Consider the following 19936-nt stretch of genomic DNA (forward strand, 5'->3'; position numbering starts at 1 on the left):
AGGGGCTGAGGATGTTTTGTATTTTTCAGGTATCTTGTCAAATTAAAGGGGGATACCCTCTCTGTTCACAGACCCCCCCTTTCCTCTTAACCCAGTAATATTCTTCTCAATCTCTTTCCATTTACCATACAAATGAACTAATTTATTTTAGCCGGATACAGAACTTTATCCTTTCAAAATACTCATCATTTCTTTAAATCTTTAGTGCCACCTTGTGAGGCATATAGAAAAAGTATTAATATCCCCACTTGGGAAATTAAGATATGGTATGGGGAATCTACTGACTTGTCCAAATTTACACAAGTTACTGGCTAAATGGATTTGAACCCAGGCTTTCTGACTCCAACTATTCAGATTTTACACACACACACACACACACACACACACACACACACATTTCTCAAACCATCCTCTCCACTTCCTACTATCTATTTCCTATCCTGCTTAAAAAGTGGTGAAAAAAAGAATGAGAAAATCCTGGATATCTTCATATAAGAGCAAAATGTACCAATATAAGGACAGTGGTGAAGAAATCAACCTGTATGATTTTTTGAGGGCTACTGGCCAGGCAGATTGGAATGGTTTGGATTAATAGTTTAAGTAGGGGTTGAGGGTGTAGCTCAGTGATAGAATACTTGCCTAGCATGCACAAGGCTCTGGGCTTGATCTCTAGAATTGGGGGGAAAATAAATAAATAAATAAAGTTCAAGTAGATTCTGGCTTATGGGAAAGAAAGATTTAATGACTTGACCCATCTTCCTCCCTTCACAGTAGCTCTTTTAGTCAATACCTGAGTCTCTTCTAAAGGCAAGGTATGGGGCTCCTTGTGTACTGCATCAGATCGGAGGTACAGCTTTGTGAAACATCAGGCAGAGGGACCCATAAAAAGTAACCCTCCAAAGTAATTTTCAGATTCTAGAGCAGATGCATGTGGGCTGCAAAACCTTCTCTGCCTGTCTGCTCCTTAAGATGTTACATAAATCTCTGGCTGGCTCTCTTTCTCCCTCTCACTAACCTGAACCATTGCACTGTTTCATCCTATCATCCTGCCCCTACCTTCCCTCACATTTTCTCTCTTTGTCATGCCAGTCACCCCTCTTTCCACATGCCATACTCTTACCCCAACCTGTTCTTTTTTTATATCTAACTTTATTTTACTTATTTTTATGTGGTGCTGAGGATCGAACCTAGTGCCTTACATATGCTAGGCAAGTGCTCCACCACTGTCCCTGCAAATCTGTTCTTAAAGCTAATTTCTTTCTTACCAAGTGAACTCATAGCATCTGATTTTAGATCTATGGGGGACTGTTTTCCAAAAGCTTAAGTGAGAAGTTGGAATAAGCACTCTTGGGTTTCTTTACACATTTTTATAGCACTGTCTCCTTAGTGAGCTTGATGCTACCATATACACAAATGACAAAAATAACTCTCAAGCTCTCAAGCCAATTTTTCTCTTTGGTAAAGATGAGATACTGGGAGGACTTATGATGGGGTTACCTCCCTAATTATGTCCATACTTAAGATATCACTGCCAGTAATTTTTCAGTTGAATATTTTATAAGTAACTGTACTTACGGGAAAGAGAAGACTACCAGAGGTAAAAACTTGTGAATTGCTGCCTGCAAATTTACTGAGCAAAACTGTTATCCAAATAGTTGTTTAAAAACAAATATCTTTGGCTTTTGTAAACGGGACACAGGTTTTCACTAGGGTGTTTCAGTCTATGGGGGGAGAGGGTTATTAACAGTTTAATTAAAATGATGTTTTTAAAAGGGAAAATTTAGTAATAATGGAATCAGCTCTATAAATCATATATAAAAATGAGTCATTGTTAGGAAAGAAATGCCAATTTTTTTTGACAGTGTTATTAAAAAAAAAATCCTGTGGGTAGTTTTTTAGATTTCTAGATATTGCTAGTTGAAAAGGCACAATGGAAGCAAGCAAATAATGAAGAGAATGATATAAAATTTTTTTTTCTTTTTATTCCAAAAATTTATTTTGCCAAGAGGAAGGGAAGCACAGGTAATTCTGTTTGAAAGAGGATGGAACTTTCCATTTTTTTTCCAAGACTATGTAACTTGTAAAATGCTGCATTTAACATACTGCCTCCCCAAGTGCAAAGTGTCTCAAAAACTTACAAAAAATGAAGAATTAAAAAAAATTATTAAAAAAAGACTTTGATCTTAGCTGTAATGTTACTAGAATCCTTATGGCTTTACATGGGTGAATGTAAAGAAACAACAGCTGAGAGCTGAGAGGAGTGGAGAAAAGTGAGATGGACACATTTTTCAGCTTTTCCCTGTTTGTTTCACTGCATTGGAAGCGTTGACAGGAATCCAGTTATTTTACACAGTAATTCTGTATTCCCCCACTTAGAGAAAGGAATCAATATTATTTATCATTATTAGTTAAATTATGTGCGAACAATGTTCTAAGCACTTTACATGTATTATCTCATTTAATCCTTAAAAATCCTATGAGGAAGGTACTGTTATTACTCCCATTAAATAGATAAGGAAACTGAGCCACAAAAGCCTAAAGGAGGGATTATATTGTGGTGTTTTTGCTATGATGATTTGAGAGTGCCTTAATTTCCTGGCATCATTGATGTTACCACTTTCTACTGCTTTCAAGAGAGGCAAATTGGGGATGGGCTTGTAGCTCAGTGGTGGAGCACTTGCCTACCATGTGTGAGGCACTGGGTTTGATCCTCAGCACTGCATATAAAAATAAAAATAAAGGTCCATTGACAACTAAAAAATTTTTAAAAAGAGGCAAATTGATACCAGGATTAATCTTTGCTTTGGTATACTTTAGGTAGAGGCAATGCCTGCATTATGTTTGGTGTAAAGTCATCTCAAGCCTCACCGTATAAATTTCCACAAAGGAACCCCAAAGAAATAAAATCAAATCACTCATATCTTTTCACAAAATGAATTTTTTATTGTGGTCATACATGGTTTCTTAGTGCCACAGAAAATTCCAAGGTACGGACAAACAATTTTTGGATGGCTCTCTAGAGAAACATGATGAGTTCTCAGAACTGAGTTGTGTAGGAATGTGGTTAATAGAAAGAAAAAAGGTTCAAGGGGAGAGGAAATTGAGGAAGGTGGTATGTATATTACATGATTAGTTTTTAAACCCCTCTTGGCTCTGACAACCCTTTTCCCAAGTAAGATCCCAAGAAAACCCATCACGAACTGGAGTGATTGTACTACCAAATACACAAAGAATACATTTACTTGATAAAGAAACCACAAGAAAAGTGGGTTGGGAAGGTTCAGACTTATTCTCAGTGCATCACTGGGAGTCTTGGTGTTTGTGCCAGCAGTTCAGGAATCGCAGGCTACCAGGAGATGAATTCTAACAAGAAGCACAAGACCCCTCTCCAAGCCCTCTGGTCAGTAGGGAAGGCCTGTAGTGGAGGCCAGAGGGGAAGCTGTGCTATACTCTTTGCTCTCCATCATCTCATCTTCTGCTTGCTGACCTGGAAGGAACTTGAGAGCTCTCCTTGCTTCGGCTGTGTAGTCCAGAAGCCAGAACTTCCTCTAGGAAACTAACAAAAACACTTGAGGTTACTTAAAGGAAAAAAGAAAGTATCAACAAAAACAGAATCTCCTTTGTTAAAAAAAAAAAGAATCTCTTGCTCATGACATTGAACTACATAGATATGAATAGTATGCAAAAGTACGGGTCTGAAAAAAAATATTGCCACTGAGGAAAAAAAAAAGTACAGGTCTGATATTTGGGTATAAAATACAAGTTATCAGTTGAGCCTTAACACATCCAGACTAGAAGGAAAGCCCCTTTGTGTTCTTCTCCAGGGTCCTCATTGTCTTTTTTAGATTGAATCTGTAAGGTCTGTTAAGATTAACATTTTGCCCATGATCCCAGTGACTCAGGAATCAGAGGCAGGAAGTTTTAAGTTCAAGGCAACTTGATGAGACCCTGTTTCAAAGTGAATATGTGGGGATGTGGTTCAGTGGTAAAATAACCCTGGGTTTAGTCCCTGGTACTAAAAAAAAAAAAAAAAAAGAAAAACAAAAGAGATTTTAAGTTTGAAATTTCTAGTTAGGAATCCAGAATTTTAAGGGGCAAGGCTCCTATATTAACTTGGGATCATATTACATCAGCATCTTCTATCTATAGTCTTAAAATTGCCTCAGAACTTATATTGTGCCTTAAGTTTCTTCCTTATCCAATCTACTACAAAGAGGCACCAGAGTAACTTTTCTAAAATACAGATTATATCCTATTGCATACTCACCTCTTCTTTAAAAACCTTTTACTTACAGAAAAATGTATATCAAGTTCAAAGTCCTTCATACTGTAGCCTGATAATAACTAGAATTTACATTTACTGTAGCCTGATAATACGTTGTATTTATTTTGTTCTGAGAATTGTTTTATCCATGTATATGTACATATATATGCATGCAGCCCTATTAAATAGCTGCTCCTATTATCCTTATTTTAGAAAATGAAGAAACAAAGTTATAGAGAGGTAAGTGACCTGTTAGGGTCACAACAGCTAGTGAGCGGCTTAGGTGGGATTCAGACCCATGGTCTAGAGACCATGCCCTTCAGCATGATGTAAGGCTGCCTCTCACTTGTCTAGGTCAATGTCCCACAAGATAGCCTGTACCATCCATGCCCAGCAGCACTCACTCTTCCCTAAACATAACACAAGCTTTCACACCTTCGTGCTTTTGCTCTATGCTCTATGTCTGAGATGTAAGGTTGTCCCTTCTCTCTTTGCTAAAATCTTTTTTATCTTTAAGGCTAAGAATCAAAAATCATTTTTTCTGCAAAGCCTTCCCAGACCCTTCCATGCTGAACTACCACTTCTACCACTATTATCACTTAGTCCCAGTGCTATTTTAGCACTATATTATTAACTTGGTACTGTATATATTCTTGTTGCCAAAATAGACCATGAACTCCTCAGGATGGGAATAAATTTTACTCAGCTTGTTTCTCCAGGGCTTAGCAAAGGTACCCAATAAAGGTAGGCTGAATAAATGAATTAATTAAAATAGCAACCCACTGGCAAGAGAACCTTCTCTATAACACAGGGGTTATTTGGCTGGTATTTGTAAGTATGCTCAGGACTTTCTTAGGAGACAGATCTACAGAAGACAAAGTGCTGGAAGAATGACCAGGAACCTTATTATTATCATTTTATAGTTCTAGACTTGGAAGATTCTGGGCTTGAAGGATTTAAATTCCAAACTCCTTTGAAAAACAAAAAATTTGGTACAGGGAAAGGAGTAAGTTAAATTCATTTACTCCTTTACTGAAATAAATATAGGCAACTCTTGTGTGGCGTGGTCTGTTAGCCAGTTGAACTGAGAACACTTGGAGGTCAGAAAACAAGTGTTAGGGAAAGAGGTAGTGCTGCTTTTTTTGAAAGAGAACATAACAAGTCTTTGATTAGTGACTTCTAGTAACAATGAAACAAATGTGCTGGGAAGCTCTATAGGAATTTATCAGGTGATCTTTGCTTCATTTCCAACACTGCTACAAAGGAAAAAATAACTTTGCTAAAATTATACTTAAAGATCCTCCTCTGTATATCAACAAGACCCTACATTCCTGACTGCAAAAGGAAAACACTATATTTTCCAAATCTAATTTTGCTTCTTACGGCCATTGTGACTTAAAAAAATCTATTTGGGGACTTTGGTGAGTCATTGCACAGAATGCTTAAAAAATTATGGGCAGTGAACATATTGGTAGCTGTAACCCTAAATTTAGTCTATGTTTAAAAGCAAAACAAAACAAAAAGAATGATTTTTCTTTCTAGATTTGTTTTAAACCAATCTTACTTAAAAAGCAAACTCAAAAATCCCCATCTCCTGTGGTGCTTTAATCCAATTCAATTCAGTTTAATTCAATTTAATGAATATTTACTGAGCATCCATTGTGAACAGACATTAAACTAGGAGTATGAATGAACACCTGTTATGATTCTTATCTTAAGGGGCTCTAAGTCAGAGACACAGAATCATAGCTCAACATGAGACATGGTATAAACAGAGCACCAAAGACTCACTAACCCAGTGAGTTAACACTACTGCTCTTCTTGGTTTGTACTGTCATCAAGGGTGCTTTCCTGACTATGGATAGAGGAAGGTGGGTGGGAAAAAAAGCGAATCCTCCACCCCTGATTTTAAAAAGTCATCCTCAAACAGTCTTGAGTCACACATCAATAAACAAGTGTCTTCACTGTTAAAGTCTCTGGTATAGGATTAGAGACCAACACTTACAGAATTAAAAATTGTAATTACTAAAGTAATTCAGCTAATTATATCCCTAAACTAGGCTATATAATATAACAAACAACATATGTGCATGTATCTATACTTAAAATATATACTCCTTTTTCACTATAATCCACAGATAAAAATTATAAGTGATGGGAGAGGGAACAAAGGGTTGACCAGTGTATACTAAGTTATAGTTAGATAGGATTAAGAAGTTTGGGTGTGCTACTGCATAAGAGTGATTATAGATAACAATAATGTACTGTATATGTTAAAAAGCTAGAATAAAGGATTTTAAATGTTTCTGCCATAAAGAAGTGAGAAAAACTTGAGAAGACAGATGTTTATCCTGATTTAATCATCATACAATGTATTCATGTATTGAAAGGTCATATGATACCTCATAAATATGTATTTTTATGTTTTTAGGTATCATTGAAAAATAAATTTCAATTAAAAAATTACACAGGAGTTTCTTGTAACAAAGACAACTTAGGGAACCTAAAATATGAAGAATGGTATGGTTAAAAAAAAAAAGGTGGGGGGAACTCATAGGCAACAGGAAAGTAGAAAAAGACTTTCGTAAAAATGAGAAAACCCCAAGGTATTAGCTTCCAATTAAGCTAAACACTTGGAGATGTTTGAGTATGGGAGTTGGTGAGGGAGAAGAATAGGAAGGAATTTTTAATAGCTTTAAACACTGAAAGCTCCCCTTCCTTCTCCTCCTGGTTTTCAGAGACACTATTATGTTTCATATATTTTTGCTTTTTACACATAATATTCCTTCTGCTTCCCATATTTTGTCTAGTAGAACTATGCATCTTTTAAAACACACCTTTCACATGATCTCTCTTTTATGAAGCTGTCCTTACCTGTACTTCCTTCCCCTTAAAGTTACCTACTTGCTTCTCTGTATCTTATACTATGTTGTTATTTGTCTACATGTCTATTTTCCATGTACACCTATGAGTTTTTTGAGGACACAAGTGATACATGAATATTGTAAGTTTTAAATAGCACACACAAGATCTCATGTCGTCCTTGAATATTCTTCCCATTATTCTTTTCAAAGATAAAAATGGATTTCATCAACAAATATTTATTGAGCACATACTGTATGCTAGGCACTGTGTTAGAAGCTATGAATATAGCAATAAAGAACATAAAAAACCCAACTCTGGACTCATGGAATTTATATTCCAATGGGGGAGTAAGGAAGATAAAAGTAATTAATGGGTAAATTATAATAACACACAACAAGAATAAGGAAGAAACTATGCCACTTTACAAAGAAATTGAGGCACAGAGAAGTCAGTCTTTTATCTTACAATACCAGGCACTCTAGCTTCAGAATTTGTTTTCCTAACTATGATGTTACACTGCCTTGCTACAGTATGTTAGATGAAGGACATGCTATGGAGAAAAATAAAGCAGTTTTAAAGAATTGGAGATGTTGTCAGTGGTGTGAGATTTTAAATTCAGTACTCCTGGATGACCTCACTGAGAAACTGACATTTATAAGTCAAGACCTGACTTATAGCATTTATCTGGGGGAAGAGCATGTGCAAAGGAACCAAGGCTCAGAATGTTCACTGAACAGAAAGGAGGTTGGTGTGGTTGAAGTGAGTAAGGTGTTGGGTAATAAGGAATGAGATCAGACAGATTAAGGAAGGAGATGGAGGGGAGTATGAAGATGAGATCGTTTAAGACCTGCTGATTCTTGTAAGAATTTTCATATTTTGGGTATGAGGAAGGATGTTTGTAGGGTTTTTCAGAGTGACATATCCTAAATTACATATTTTCACAAGATCATTGTACTCCTGTAATGATGATGTGATGGATCCAGGCAGGGAACCAAGAGGGCAAAAGATTCTGGACTTATTTTGAAAGTAAGGCTCACAGGATTTACTTATAAATCAGGACATAGATGTGAGAGAAACAGGGGCGTCAAGCAAACAGCAAGGTTTTTCACCTAAGTAACTCAAAGAAATGAAATGCCACTGAGTTGGGAAATCTGAGAAGGATTATGTTTAGAAAGAAAGATTATAAGTGTGTGTATTTTTAATCAGTACTAGGAATGGAACCTAGAGCCTTATACATGCTAGACCAACACTCCAATAGGTGGGTTGTACCTCTGGCCCCAGAAGTTTGTGTTTGATCTCATTAAATATGGATGTTTGTTAGACATTCAAGTAGAAACGACGGTATAGAGGGAATATGGGTATAGAAGCCTGGAGTTTGGGGAAGAGGTTCAGACTAGAAACAGGGTTTCAATGAAGGTGGTAGTATTTACTTTCAGGGGAATATATGGTAATTTCTGGTCACGTGTTTCAACATCATAATTGGCATCTAGTGGGTAGAGGTCAGGGATATTGCTGAAAATTCTACAATGCAAAGGGCATTTTCCTACAACAAAGATTATCTGGTTCAAAATATTACAGTGTTGGGGTGAGCAAGAATGGAGGAAGGGTGGATTGTATTGAGGAAAATGAAGGGTGGGGAAGGGGGAGGGAAGAAAAGATAATAGAAAGAGACAAACATCATTACCTATGTACATGTATGATTACACAAATGGTGTGACTTTACATTGTGTACAACCAGAGAAATGAAAGCTGTACCCCATTTGTGTACAATGAATTAAAAAAATACTAGAGTGTTAAGGTTAAGAAACTTTGGACTAAAAGTAAAAATTTGGGAGTCAGCAGTGGAGAAAGAGAATTAAAAGCCAGGATACCAGATGAGATTGTCAAGGCAACAGATGTAGATATAAGAGATGGTCTAAGGACAGCGTCCTAGAGATCCCCAAAATAGGGAAAAACAGCAAAAAAGAGAGAGAAAGAATGGCCACTGAGGTAAGAAGGGTAAAACAGTATAATTCCTGGAAGCTAAGTGAAAAAATGATTTCAGAGACTTTGGGTGTGTAGCTTGGTGGTAGAGTGCTTTCCCAGCACGTGTGAGGCTCTGGGTTCTAACCCCAGACCCTGGGGGTGGGTGGCGGGGAGGGAAGGTTTCAAAGTAAAAGAACTGACCAAATGTGTCAAATACTGCTGAAAGATCAAGACAAATGAGGAGTATATTCACTCTGGGTTCAGCCATATGGAAGTTCCTGGGGACCACGATAAAAGGATTTGAGGAATGAGTGGAGTGGTGCAGGAGAATGTGGGTTGAAGAGGGTGGATGAGGGGAGGAATTAGAGATAATGAGTATAAACAACTTTTGGAGAATTTTGCTATAAAAGAGACAGAGGGGCTGGGAGAACAGCTCACGTGTAGAACATGTGCTTACCATGCACAAGTCTTGGGTTCCATTTCCAGCACAAGGGGAAGAGGGTGGGAGGAAGAAAGGGAGAGGACACACAAGAAAACCCTGAGGGAAAAAGGCTAAAGAGAGGGTTTTAAAGGAAACGGTTGTATGTTTCTGTTTCTATGAATGATCCATTGAGGGGGGGGGATGATTTAGGAAAGAAAGGGGACAAGTTTGGGGTGATACTCTGGAGTAGGTGAGGCAGGATGGGATCTAGTGCCCACATTTTAGAAGGGCTGGCTTTAGCCCAGAGCATTCATCCAATGTGACAGGATGCAAGGTAGTGGGAAGCAGTGGTCGTGGAAGCTGTGGACGGTCTTTCCTAATGGTTTCTCTTACCAATTGACATATGTCTTCAGCATTACCATCTTCATGTGTGTATCCTTAGCATAAGGTAGGTATTGAATTAAGAGTCTGCTGAATGACTACATGAATCAGATACACATTTTTAAAATAAGTTAAGACCTCCCAGTATAGATGTCACCTACTACAATACATACCCAATAGCAATTGTAACAGGAACAAAGAAAAAAGGCTGACTTTCGGCATCTGTCTGAAATGCCAGGAATCTCATACACAGAGATCATCCTGCTCCATGGTGGATATATACTTTACCCATAAAGAACTTCTCATTATGTCTCAAGTGTGCTATTTTCTTCTTCTTCTTCTGCCTTTTTTTTTTTTTTTTTTTTTGTTACTGGGGATTGAACTCAGGGGTACTTGACCATTGAATTACATCCCCAGCCCTATTTTGTATTTTATTTAGAGAGAGGGTCTTACTGAGTTGCTGTTTTCTCAGCCCTGACTGCTCAGTCTTCCTATGGAAATCCTATTTATCCTTTAAGGTCGAGCTGTCCTCTGTGAAGCACTTCCTGATTACTCAGTTGGAATTTGTTATTTCTATGTAGGACACATTTTATTTATATTCATTGACACTTCTCAATTTTTTATCAGGCCTAAGAATGCCTAATAGCAGAATAAAACAAATTTCTTGGTCTCAGAGGTGTAGACAGGATTAGTACACCAGTTTATACCTTTCGTTGATTAGGGTTTTAAAAATGCATGATTTTATGTCATTGTTCATAAATTGACTTTTAATTATCAGTTAAATTATTTAATTCTTCCCCACATATCCCTCCAAATTATAAGAAAATGGTCACTGTAAAAAATAATATAATCCTGCCTCTAAATTATGTTAAAAGATGTGTCATGTTTATTTTGTGCCTTTGTGTGTCCCTAGGACTAATAAAATCCTAATTTGAGAAAAACAGATTTGTTTTATTCCCCCTCTGGATCATAAAAGATAGGCACATCCTACCTATTTTTGTATTTTAGCATCTACCTTGAATAGTAGCTTATAGCTACTCAAAAAATATTCTCCATCCTTGCTCTCAAGCAGTATAATAATATTCTCTTAATTCTCTTGGTTCATATTTCTTCTGTTACTGAAAGAAGCAACAGTGATAGTAAAAAATAAAATAAAAAACCTTAAGTGTCTATGGACAGGTGAATGGAGAAGAACACTGTGGTATATTCATATAATGAAATCTTACACAGTACTGAAAAATGAATGAACAAGGTTACATGCAATAATACTGATAAATCTTAGAAAGCAATGTTTACTGAAAAAAGTATAATACCATTTTTATAAAGCTCAAAAACAAGCAAAGTTAAACATGTTGTTTAGAAATACATAGATAAGTGACAAAAATACCACCTTCTTCCACCAAAGCAAGGGAATTAAACACCAAATTTAGGAGAGTGCTTACTTGTTAAGGGAAGATAAGGGATGTAATTGGAGAGAAACACATGGACAGATTTATGTTACTGACAATTTTCTAGTTCTCTCTTGAGTTAAGTGAACAGTTCAAGGACGTTCATTATATAATTATGTTAACTTACATGTTATATATCTTCTTTTATAAATACCACATGTTATACTAAAATACAATAAAAATCACAAAAGTTGGGGGCTGAACAAGATTCTTTTTCTTTTTTCTTTGTTTGTTTTTGGTACTGGTGATTGAACCGAGAGGTGCTTTACACTGAGTCACATCCCCAACACTTTTTATTTTTTACTTTGAGACAGGGTCTTACTAAGTTGTTTAGGGACTTGCTAAATTGTTGAGGCTGGCCTCAAACTTGTTATCCTCTTGCCTCAGTCTTTCAAGTTGCTGGGATTACAGATGTGTGCCAAATGTGCCCAGCCACAGTGAGATTCTTTTTTAAAAAATAAATACGCAGGACACAATACCTTTATTTATCTTTTTATGTGGTGCTGAGGATCAAACCCACTGAGCCACAACTCCAACCCCAGAGTGAGATTATTTACTCTAGATTTTCTCAGAATCTTTAACATGCAAATGTGAACTGTGATTTTCCAAAAAAGGGAAACAGCATTTTCCAAACTTGGTTAACTATAAAATCTTTTTAAAAAATGGAAAAACTATCAGAATCTCCCCAGATTTTCTATAGAATGGATCCGGGAAACAATTAAGGTATAAAATATTTCCTTGACTATAATCAGTTCCACTGAGGTTACTTTACCTGTGATACTTTCTTCCAAAAGATGTAACTGCCTATTAAAAAATATAGCTACTCCTCCTTCTCAAGTCCCACCTTTTTACTGGACACCTGACTTATGAAAAAATAAACACTGAGAAGAAACAGGACAAAAGAGAAAACAATGGAATTCTACATGCATACAGCATTGTGCATGTATTATTCCTTAAAATATCATGTGAAGAGAAAGGAAGAAATTACCCTTAGATTCCACAGGTAAAAGATGGATTCCTCGAGACAGAAATGCCTGTAATATCAGTCATACAGAGGTCTGAAAGGAGGTTATCATCTGAGAATGAAAAGAGCTATAGATGTGCTTTCCCACCACTGGGAACATTCAAGACCACATTGATTTGTCAGAGCAACCACAACTGCAGGAGTAGAATCATGCCCTCTATTAAAAAAAAAAAAAAAAGAAAGAAAGAAAGAAAGAAGGAAAGAAGGAAAGAAAGAAAGAAGGAAAGAAAGAAAGAAATAAAGAAAGAAAGAGAAAGAAAGAAAGGAAGAAAGAAAGCCCGGAATAACTCAGCTATAGCAGCAATGGAGGGTTAAGACTTTGCAAATCTTTAATTATAGAGGTACTGATGCTGGGGGCTTCAAAGGGAAAATTTTAAGTGAGCACAAATGGAAATGGAACTACTAAAATTTTTCTCCTCACAGACCACAAAGGTCATCTGGCATCTGGACTACCTCCACAGTAAATTTTATCATTGCCGTGGTATATTTCCACTTGGAATAATAATAATGATAATAATATAACCCTGCCCCTGAATCACGTTAAAGGTTCTTAAAATAAGCAACACAGTTTTGGTAGAGGAATGAAGTGACCCACTAAACAGAGTTAGCATTTTTGAGTTTTTTCTTCCATTTTAAAGTTTTATTATTTTACCCAACAAATCCTGGAAGAAATTTGCAAACATTGTATTGGATTTTATACACTACACAAAAAGGCATTTCTTGCAAACTTGTGAGAGAGAATGTTTTCCTATAACATTTTCCCATAAGTCAACATTCTGGTTGCAAGAAACAGAAACTCATTCAAATTAGCTCAAGCAAAAGAAAAATGTTTACTATATGGCACTGGAGGTGGAGTGAGGAGTGATGAATTGGAAGAGTGCTTTGGAACCAGACAGCCTCTACCTCTCTGATTTTTGTTTCACTCTTTAAGTTTTGCACTATTAGTCTAGTTCATTCTTCTTTGCATCTGGGTTGAAGTAAACTGGTTTTTAGCCAATCTTTTCACATATAAATTGGAGATTTACCAATTTAAGTATCATCAGCAGCTAACCTCAGTGCTGGCAAAGGCATGATGTGAAAGTATAAATATACTTTTAGGTATTTACATTATAAAGGTATAAGAAAAATTTTCTGGCTGTTAATTTAGTAATTCAGCATCTTAAAAATGCTTATATCCCCTGATGCAGTGATTTCATACAACATTGCTAGCATACAAATTTGAGCCTGAAGTCTAGTTTTATACTTCCTAGCTATCTGATCTACTTCAAACTACTTAATATCTCTATGTTGTAGTTTTTTCATTTAAAATTGTGATCATAATAATCTTACTTCTTAGATCATGATGATTAAAAGAGATAATATACATAGTGAATTAAGCAGACTGCATATAGCTTAAGTAAACAACTGAACACGTGTATAAAGATGTGTATATAAAGTGTTGTTTATTATTGCACTGATTATACAAATAAAAAAATTAGTATTAAACAATATTTTGTTCCCAACTATATGTCCAGTCTCAAGATAGTTCCTGGAACTTGGTGCATAGTAAGTATTTGTTGAAGGAACAAAAAACTGAGGACTGACTAACTAATGTGGCACAATATAATAGAATGTGATTCAGTTATTAGAAATGACATAGGTAAGTATTTTCATTGAAAACACATTAGTATACTTCCTTTTATTAAAAAAAATATATATTTATAGAAAAAGTCTATGCATCAGGATGCTGACAACATTCCCTATGATGGGATGGTGGCAGTATGGACACTTCTATTATCTGCTCCTTGTTTTTTTTTTTTTTGTTCTTATTTTTTCAAGCCAGGGCCAAGGACCAAACTCAGAGCCTTGAGCTTGCTAGGCAAGTGCTCTGGCCACTGAACTAAATCCCCAACCCCTATTATCTTCTTTTTACTTAGCTGTATTTAATATTTTTCCTGCAAGGATTATGTATTAACTTCGCAATAAAAATTTATTTTTAATTTAAAAATACATTATGTACATAAATAAACTGGAATCAGGAACCATATCTAGATTTGAGTCTTTGATTAAACTCAACTTTAAAAGAAGGATCTTATTAGATCTCATTTATATGTTTAATTTTGCATTAGACATTAAGATCTTATAGGTGTAGAACATGTCTTTATCTTTCTAGCACCTCGAACAAAACCTTACACATAATGGGTATTCAATAAATGCTACATTCTATCATGACTTCTGCAATGTTTGTTTAATACTTTGGTCAAAGGAGGAAAATAAACTCCCAAAGAAAATCTTTACAAAGAAGGTAATGGTTTCAACAGTTTCAAACAGGATCTTGAAATGCCCATAAGTGAAGAAGAGAGTTCTCTGGATTCTTTTCTCTTTGAAATGCAAATTCTGTCATAGTATCCTAATTTTTCTGTAAATAATTCAGAGATCGAACCAACTTGTGGTTACAGGAGAAGGTCCAAGTTTCTAGTGTTACTTGTTTAGGTAGAAATCTATAAAGTACCTCTTGATAACATGAATTGGCCTCTTCCTGGTTTCAAAATTTTCTAAGCTTTTAATTGTGTTCTCTACAAAAAGATTAATGTCACTGATTCACTGTCACAGAATCATTTTTAAGATTTAGACATCATTTCAGATAGTGATGAAAATAACAGCTATTACTAGTTATCAATTTAATCACTTTTATTCAAAGAGCAACATGGTCACTTAAGTCTCATTCTAAATCTTTCGTGTGTGTGTGTGTGTGTGTGTGTGTGTGTGTGTGTAAGCGCGTGCGTTACTAGGGATTGAACCCAGGTGTGCTCTACAGCCAAGCCAGAACCCCAGCCATCTTAATTTTTTATTTTGAAACAGGGTCTTGGTTATTGAGACAGTTGCTCTTGCTGGCTTGGAACTTGTAATCCTCTTGCCTCAACCTCCTGTGTTGCTAGGATTACAGGTGTGGGCCACTGTACCTCGCTCTTAATCATCTTTGAATGACAAAAATCACTTTTGTTTTATTTTCCTTTTGCTCTGGTTTACAGTATTTTTTAGTAGACAAAAAGTTCACATTTTGTCTATTTGGTAAAAATAAATTTTGCTGACATTAAAAGGGGTTAAAAAGAAATTGGCTAGGCAGATCTTCTACAATATTTCAATTGAGTGCCCACACACCCAGACTAGAAACAGACTGTGTTCAATTCCAACTTTACAAATTAGTTTTATGATTTTGGGTAAGATATTTAATGTCTCAGTTTTCTCAAATGAAAAACAAGGTAGATGATGATAATAAAATTATTTATCTGGGTTGTGACAAATGAAACTGAATGCATAAAGTATTTGTAAATCACAAACAAGGACTGCATAAGTAATTTTTTTGGCATGCACATGCTAGGCAAATGTTCTATTACTGAACTACACTCCCAGACCATGCATAGGTAATTTTAAATGTTTTGATAGTCACATTTATTTATTTATTGGCGTCAGGGATACTTATCACTGAGCCACATTCCCAGTCCTTTTTATTTTTTATTTAAAGACAGGGTCTTGCTAAGTTGCTTAGGCTTCCAAGTCACTGGAATTATAGGCATGTGCCACCATGCCAGCCTGAACTGTATCTTCACAATGCCATATCCTTCAAAAAACTCAACCCTATAATGCTAACTCATAATGAAAATCAGTCCTTGCAACAGTCTACAATGCCCCTCATGATCAGGCCCAAGGTGACACTCGTCAATTTTATTGATATGGTTCATTCCCTACCACCTTCAACTCTTCGCACAAATCTCATTTTACTGAGACTTTCCTGACATCATATTGAGTAGTGGTGACATACTCCCATTGTCCTCAAGCACTACAATTTCCCTTTACCCTGCTCTACACTTTCTTCCACAGCATATATCATTTTCTGATTTTGAAATTTATGCATTTATTAAGTCTATTATTTATTTCTGTCTCTCCCACACTAAAATGAAAAAAAAAAAGCCTCACAAGGGATAGGATCTTTATTTTATTCATGTATTCAATAAATATTTATCTATTCTAGAACTCAATTAGGGCAATATGACTTCTGACTTTGGTGAAAATACTTGTGGTGCTATAGCAATGATTGATATCACATATAATTCCTAAAAATTGAAATCTGACATCTCCCCGCAACTGAGGATCTATTAGTCTAATATGATTAATGAGACAAATTAAGAGGGAAATAGTAAGGGGAGAAAAATAATCCCATAAGCAGGGCACTACTGAGAGAGGAGAATGATAGTCTGTACATTGCAAGCCTGCATGAATTCAGAGATATACTGGACTGCTTAGGGCAGGCACTTGCATACGTTCAGATCACTTCTCTGCCTTAAAAAAAAAAAAAGCATGAAAATTGTACCTTTAAAGAGTTCTCTGTAATTGGTTAGTATGTTTTATTTCTTTATATTTCATCATATACAAAAAGGAAAGCAATACAAAATTCATATTAAATTTCATATGGCTATGAAAGAAAAAAATAATAAAATATTGACTGCCTGTCTTAATTCAGAAGGCAATTTCAGAAGGCAATATTGCTAAGGAGATAAGTCCCTTCTACATAGTTCTTTGGTATCTTAGCTGCAAATATATGCCTTTATTTTAAATGGTATTTAAATCTAAACAAAGGTAATCACAATTATAACTAATCAGAACAGGTCCTACAGAAACAGATTATACAACTACAGAAGGCCTGCATATATAGAACTCAGTTTCATTATAGCCGGTACTAGAACCACTAAAAACAAAAATCATAAAAGAATTGTCTTAAGTTAAAAAGAACCACTTATAACTTTGGCAACATATATTTCAGATTAAACTAATGCATACTTCCCTTCAAGATATAAGGGATATGTAATTCCAGGTACCTTCTGGGTTAAGATGAAGAAACATACTTACACAAAAACCTTAGTCTTTCATGAAAAATCATATTCATTTCTGGAAATATACCAGAGAGGGAAGGCAAGAATTGCTTTTCTTCTTCTTCTTCTTCTTCTTCTTCTTTTTTTTTTTTTTTGCTTTTATTCTTTAAGTTTTGTTTACAACTAAGATTTTGCTTAAATTTATAGTAAAGATCATCTTGATGTACGTTAAAAATAGAGGATATCTCAGGATGAAGAGTGTTAAAATTACTAAATGAGGGACTAACAGTATAATTTTCTGGAATGCAGGAACTAATTTTGACACATTAACTCATTACATTAAGTAACTCACCTGAATCATAAACTCTTATGGTTTATGTAAGTTTTATTAAGTGGTGATTTTGAATTTGACTGCAGAATAGATCTATAGTAATCTCAGATTTTATTTAAGAGTCATAAAGATCAGGGAAGCAAAGTGAACTGTATCCCAGAAACATCCCACAATAATTATTTGCCACTCTGAAAAGACAGTGGCTTCTGTATCAGCACGTCATACTGTGGTGACAGGATATGATTTATATCCTGCTCACTGGGGTACCCACTAATGCTGATCCTAATGGGGCAGCACATACTATAACTTACATGATTCCAAGTATAGAAGGAGGACATTCATCATGGCACATCTAAAAGCAGACTGTTTCCTAATCTCCATATTCTCTCAAAGTAATACTTCTGTGCTGTGGAGCTCTTGAAATTAAGGCTATTTCTTTGTTATTTATTCCTTTGACCTTTTTCTTAAGAAATAACCTATATATTACATTGGGGGTATAATAAAACCCCATTAAAATTAAGTTCTAATAATTTACAGCCACAAATGACTCAACTTTTTCTTCCCCATCAAAATTTTTGTTAGGACAGAGCAGTTTTTACTATCTCCAGCTTAATACCTGGTGGTTTTTAAAAAAAAAACACTGGCATTTCTCTTACTGGGAATATAAGATTCCCCCTGTCCCAGGGCTTTGTGTATGTCAGGCAAACACTCCACCACTGAGTTATCCATTTCCATTCCTAGGATTTCAATATGCATTACAAGTTGGATACACGGGCACAATGGTGTACAGCTGTAATCCTAGCAACTCAGGAGGCTAAAGCAGGATGATTGCTTGAGCCCAGGAGTCTGAGGCCAGCCTGGGCAACATAGAGACTCCACTTACTCAGTAGATTAGTAAGTGGTAGACCGCATTCATCATGAAATTGAGTCTTTCTACTAAAAGCTGAAACTGTCGCTTTCCATTTCTTAAGCCTTTAAACTAACTAGTCTCTGAAATGTAGGTCTTCTTACTGATAATGATAAATTTTACTATTTACTTATTGTTTAGAGGCTACGTATTTATAAAAGTATACTATAAAAATCTACTATTAGGTCATTTATGCACTGCAAACATCAACTAACCCACCTTCCCCAGTTTGTTAATTACCATAGCAACTCCTCCTTCCTAAGTTTTTTTGGTCTGAAGTCAATAAATAATCCTGCCCAAGATTTTGCTGAATCTCCTATTGTTATTTGCTCAAATGTGAATAGTTTATCATACTGTTAGGTTAGACAAAGAAATACAAAAGCTGGTTGAAGTTGGAAGAATCTGGCAAAAAAGTTTTTGCAGGGATGACTCAACTCTTAATTTTACATAAAGGATTTTTTTGCTCAGTAACCTTAGACACTAATCTAAGGAAAAACCTAGGTGTTTAGTTTTTTCTTTTCCTTTTTTTAAACAGCAAAATAAAGTGTTATTTACAGTATTATTAATTAGACACGTGAAAATATGCGCTTTTATTAGTATGCATTGAAATTAAATTACAAAGGTATATACAAATTGCTAATCTATTTTCCATCTAAATTAATTTTTAAATTTAGATAGAGATGCTTAGTTTTAAATTTCTGATATTTCAAGTTAAAGGGAAGATGCTACAATTCTTAGGCACATGGAGTTACCTTAAAAACTCAATAGGAATATTAACACTCAGAATGATCATTTTAGGGTTAATTAATCTTTTCAAATGATGATACTAGAGCCTATTTGAAAGCATATGATTATATAAAAATACTTGAGAGAACTCATTTGGGTCAAGAAGATAAAATCTGGGGGGCTGCAGTTGTGGCTCAGTGGTAGAATACTTGCCTAGCATGTGTGAGGCCCTGGGTTCAATATTCAGTACCACATGAAAATAAATAAAATAAAAAGATTCATCGACAACAAAAAAAATTTAAAAAAAGAAGATAAAATCCCATGTGGCTATCAGCAAATAAACAAAACCTGTGGAACTTAAATTATTAAATATTATTTAGAGAACAATATAGTATCAGGCATTTAAATAATGCTTATAAAAATGCATATGGGGGCTGGGGAGATAGCTCAGTTGGTAGAGTGCTTGCTTTGCAAGCACAAGGCCCTGGGTTCAATCCCAAGCACCGAAAAAAAAAAAAAAAAAAAAAAAAAAAAAAAAAAAAGCTTATGGTTTTCAATACTGGACTATGAGAGTTATATTAGCCATGTTTACTTGAGTGTGTAGTTAACCACTCTGTGCTTCAAGTTTCCATACAGAGATGATAGCATATACAAGCATTAAATGAATTAATATAAAGTACCTAATACAGTTCCTAGAGCATAGATATGCTTAATAAGTGTTAACTATCATTATTTATCTTATCAGCAACAGTAG

The 19936-nt window shown here is 35.3% G+C and overlaps 1 protein-coding gene across 2 annotated transcripts in view; it reads right to left on the reverse strand.

Moving 5' to 3' along the window:
• Window positions 1-2928: 2928 nt before the first annotated feature.
• Vps45 (vacuolar protein sorting 45 homolog) overlaps window positions 2929-19936 on the reverse strand; it is a 66210-nt gene continuing 49202 nt past the window's right edge. For both annotated transcript variants that reach the window (XM_047520964.1, XM_047520958.1), the window contains one exon: window positions 2929-3556. In XM_047520964.1, coding sequence (XP_047376920.1) covers window positions 3469-3556 — 88 coding nt within the window. In that variant the 3' untranslated portion in view covers window positions 2929-3468. The remainder of the gene's footprint in view (window positions 3557-19936) is intronic.

The sequence above is a fragment of the Sciurus carolinensis genome, chromosome 1, assembly GCF_902686445.1.
Source record: "Sciurus carolinensis chromosome 1, mSciCar1.2, whole genome shotgun sequence".
Taxonomy (NCBI): Eukaryota; Metazoa; Chordata; class Mammalia; order Rodentia; family Sciuridae; genus Sciurus; species Sciurus carolinensis.